The 4,062-nt window shown below is 63.6% G+C and overlaps 1 protein-coding gene across 4 annotated transcripts in view; it reads right to left on the reverse strand.

Moving 5' to 3' along the window:
• The window catches only part of GTF3C5 (general transcription factor IIIC, polypeptide 5, 63kDa), a 19,040-nt gene that overhangs the window by 1,062 nt on the left and 13,916 nt on the right, over window positions 1-4,062 (reverse strand). Inside the window, exons 6-11 of one of the 4 annotated variants that reach the window (XM_010856763.1) lie at window positions 3,328-3,442; window positions 3,057-3,116; window positions 2,804-2,884; window positions 2,514-2,611; window positions 1,420-1,502; window positions 467-609 (exon numbers count right to left, since the gene is read on the reverse strand). In XM_010856763.1, the coding sequence (XP_010855065.1) occupies window positions 467-609; window positions 1,420-1,502; window positions 2,514-2,611; window positions 2,804-2,884; window positions 3,057-3,116; window positions 3,328-3,442 (580 nt within the window). Of the gene's footprint in view, window positions 1-466; window positions 610-1,419; window positions 1,503-2,513; window positions 2,636-2,803; window positions 2,885-3,056; window positions 3,117-3,327; window positions 3,443-4,062 lie in introns of all 4 variants that reach the window. The other 3 variants (XM_010856762.1, XM_010856765.1, XM_010856764.1) reach the window with 3 other exon arrangements.

Below are 4,062 nucleotides of genomic sequence, written 5' to 3' on the forward strand. Positions count from 1 at the left end.
TCGGCAGCTCTGTGGGGGTCGGTGATCTGGGACGCCCCCACCCCAAGCCTGGAAGGAACCCCAGAGAGGGGTCCTTTCCCTTACTCTCCCCCAGCTCCATCAGAGCTGCACGGCAGCACAGGGGTCACTCCCCGCCCCACGCCCGGGGGAGGGGCAGGCAGGGCATGGCAACAGGGCCCCCGCCCCCAGGAGCGACAGGAGCAACCTGCCCACAGTGGTTGCAGGATGCAGGGTGAGGTCGGGGCGTGAAGTGGCAGCCCCGAGGGCAGCCCCAGCCCCACTCTTCTGGGCCCGGCTCCTGCCTGGACCCCCAGGGCTGAGCGCCTTGGGACCGCCGGGGGCGGGGATTGGGGGGGATGCTGGCTCCTGGCTCCCACTGGGTGAGGTTTCCTGCAGAGCAGGTCCTTGAGGGATGCCTGCTCTGGCCCTGGGGGGACCCACAGCACACGGGGTGAGCCGCTCTCACCAGGCCTCTTGGAGCGGATGGTCTGCCGGATCATGAGGGACATGGTGTCCCTCAGCTCGTCCGTGGTCTTGGGGAGGCACCAGCCGTCGCGCTCGGTGCAGGAGCTCTCCGCCCCGTCGTTGCGGTGAATGACTCTCTGCAGCCTGGGTGTCGGAGACAAAGGTTGGGGGTGGGTCTCAGCTCAAAGGTGGTGGGGAAGTCTCTGCTCAAAGGTCCAGGCTGTGGGTCTCTGCTCAAAGTTCTGGGGGGGTCTCTGCTCAAAGTTCTGGGGTGGGGGTCTACTCAAACATCCAAGGTGGGGGTCCGCTCAAAGTTCTGGGGTTTGGGGGGTCTCTGCTCAAAGATCTGAGGTGGAGTTTTGCTCAAAGTTCTGAGGTGGGGGCGTCTCTGCTCAAAGGTCTGGGGTGGCGGGGGGGGATCTCTGCTCACAGGTGCCAGTAAGCAGTTTCGGCAGAGCTGGTGTGCTCAGAAAAACAGCACTCAGAGCGCTGTCCTGTGGATGAGCGCAGTCGCAAAGGGCCTCCTCGAAAGCCGCTCGCTGGACTCCAACCTGGAGTAAGCTGCCCTTCCAGCCCAGCATCCCTCCCCCAGCTTTCTAAACATCACTGGGAACAGCTGGGTTAAAAATGTCTGGGATTCTGTCAGCTCTGGGACTGGGAACATGTCAGGAAACCTCGTGCGGGCCACGGCGGAGGAAGACAAAGACCCCAGCCCAGCGCCATGCTCTGCACCCAGCACGGCTGGCTGCTTGGGGGCAGGGTGGCCCACGGGGGAAGCCGCTGCTGGGTGCCGCGCGGCACCCAGGAGAGGAGGGCCGGCAGCACTCGCTCCTAGGGGCCAGCCGTCCCCTGAGGGGGACGTGACAGGGAAGAGAGGCAGGACAGTTCCTGGCAGTTTCTCTGCTCTGCACCCGAGTGCCCCTGTCCCCGCCTCGGTACCCCTCAGGTACGTACTCCTCCACGTTCAGGTCACAGAACTGGTAGAACATCTGTCGGTATGGCGGCAGGGCCCCCTCCTGGAAGATGTACACCGAGTCCTGGAAATGAGGGCCGAGACGAGCCGGGAAGGTCAGGGGAGCATCCCAGAGGTGGACGGCGCTGGAGACCCTGCAGGGGGCAGCTCCCTGGGGCCTCTTCCAGGGCAGCGGCCTGTGCCAGCCCTGAGACCTGGCAGGCTTGGCTCTCCTCTCTGGATTCAGGTGGGTGGACGGGTCAGAGGCCGGGGCAGGTCAGTAGGACACAAGCTGATTCCCCCGGTGCTGATGGGGGTGGAAGCAGCCAGGCCTCTCGGGACCCTAGAGCCGCCCACAAGACCAGCCAGGCGCGTCTAGTGGGGAGGCCCCACTGGGGTCGGGCTCTGCCTCAGTGCCTCCTTGCCTCCTCACTTCTCCTAATTGGTCATCTTAGGGAGAGCTGCAGACCAGTTCCAGAGGTGGGGACTACGGCCTAAAATGAGGTTCCCGAAGGCGGATGGCCACTCAGGTGAGGATGCAGGCTCCCACCCTGAGGAGAGAGGAGACGGACCCTGCGGGCATATAGCTGGCCCCAGCCCTCTGTGGCCCGGGACACCCCCCCAGGCCTGGAGCAGCTCACGTCAGGCCTTGGGACGTCGCTGCCTCTGCTGGGTGGCTGTGCTAAGGAGGCCCGGGCCTGGGAGGGCAGCCCCCATCCAGCCCACGGCTGGGTGCAGGTGGTCTGCTGTGGCTCTGGGCTCACAGCCCTCAGTCTCACCCTGCCCAAGGGGCCTCAGGGCCCGACTCAGAGGGCAGTACATGTGGCTGCTGGTGTCTAAGACCCTCCCTGAGACGGATGTGCCCTGGTGGTCAATACCTCCACCCCGGGTGCTCGCATCCTGAGTTGTGTTTGGAGGCAGTGCTGGGAGAGGGGAGTCAGGTGAAGGGACTGGAAGGGCAGGGCCGCCTCCGTCAGAGCCTCCCCATGTCACAGGCGAGGCCCAGCGTGGGCAGTGGGGCCCAGCCTTCAGGGCAGGGCCCGCCGCTCCACCCACCCCTCCCTCTTGCCCGGGCAGGCAGCCCGCGGACGCCCACCTTGAGCTTGTACTTGTTGGGACTCAACTTCTGTGCGGAGGCCGACCCCGAGGGGCCCAGGCCTTGCTTCAGGTCACGCATGGTGACGAGCTGGCTGGCTGCGAGGGGACCACGGCAGGGGTCTGGAATACAGGGGGGTATTTCTCCCGCCCCCCAACCTCCCCCTCCCACCCTGGGGCGCGCTGGCCAGCAGGGCCCTGGAGTAACCCTTCGGGAGGCCCCTGCCCTCCCGCAGTCTGGATGCCCCTCTTTCCCGGTGCCTGCTCTGCAAGGGAGCCCGAGGCCCTTACTGGTCTTTTTGACGGTGATGGGGAGGCTGTAGTTGTAGGTGCTGCGCTTGGCCTTGACGGGCATGTCGCTGGGGGCGTAACCTGCCGGAGAGGGCGGGCGCGTCAGGCTAGGGGGTGCAGAGCCCCTGACAGCGCGGCCTGCACCACAGGTGCACCAGGGCTCCCAGGGGTGGCTCCTGAGAGAGGGGCACAGGCCCCGAGCTGGAGAGACAGGAGCCGCCGTGTCTCGCTGCTTGGTGTGCGGGGGACTCACCGCAGGCGGGGGACGGACACTGACCGGATGCCTGGCCTGCACGGCAGGAGCCACAAGTAACTGTGGAAGAACAGAAGGACCGCTAGAGCGGCACCACGGGGCCAGGACGGGAGCTCGGTCCTTGGGTCTGCGCTAGCCCGCCTCCGACAAGCTCGCCGAGGGCAGAAGGCATTTATCCTCTCCGTGCGGATCTATTCTCATTACCCAAGAGAATGCTGCAAATGCAACGCTAGGAAGGGAAAGGAAAGCAAAGGCTTCAGTAATTGTTTACCGTATTTCATTCCACATCGGATTCGGAAGTCAAGCACTTGATAAATCTTGGCCTCTGGGCGTTTTCGGGGGTCATATCCAAATCGAATCCACAGGCTTCTCCAGGGGCCTGTTATCTGGAGACAGACAGGGTGGAGGTGCGAAGTGAGGTTCAGGCTGATCCTCGGCTCCCCTGAGATGCAGGCCCCGCCCCGCAAACTTGCACATGTGGCTCTGTCTCCTGGGATGTATCACCTGACCCTTCCAAACCTTGGTCTTCCTGTCAGAGGGCATTTTGGGGAGGATTAAAGGAGTATTAAAGCTGAAGCTCCAATACTTTGTCCACCTGATGCGAAAAGCCAACTCATTGGAAAAGACCCTGATGCTGGGAAAGACTGAAGGCAGGAGAAGGGGAAGACAGGATGAGATGGTTGGATGGCATCACTGACTCAATGGACATGAGTTTGAGCAAATTCTGAGAGATGGTAAAGTACAGGGAAGCCTGGCGTGCTGCAGTCCGTGGGGCTGCAAACAGTTGGACGTGAATGAGTGACTGAACAGCAAGGACAAAAGGAGACGGTGACCCTGGCGCCCTTGGCACAGCGCCTGGCACAGAGGAAGAGCCTGCGAACCGTCACAACTATCCTGACGGACAGGAGGCTCTGAGGCCCCGTGTCCAGAGAGCCCAGGCTGAAAGGCAGCTCCGTGAGGATGGGTCTAGGCCCAGGAGGGACGAGCCGTCTGTGCTGCCCGCCCC

This window comes from Bison bison, unplaced genomic scaffold (assembly GCF_000754665.1).
Source record: "Bison bison bison isolate TAMUID 2011002044 unplaced genomic scaffold, Bison_UMD1.0 scf7180017864375, whole genome shotgun sequence".
Taxonomy (NCBI): Eukaryota; Metazoa; Chordata; class Mammalia; order Artiodactyla; family Bovidae; genus Bison; species Bison bison.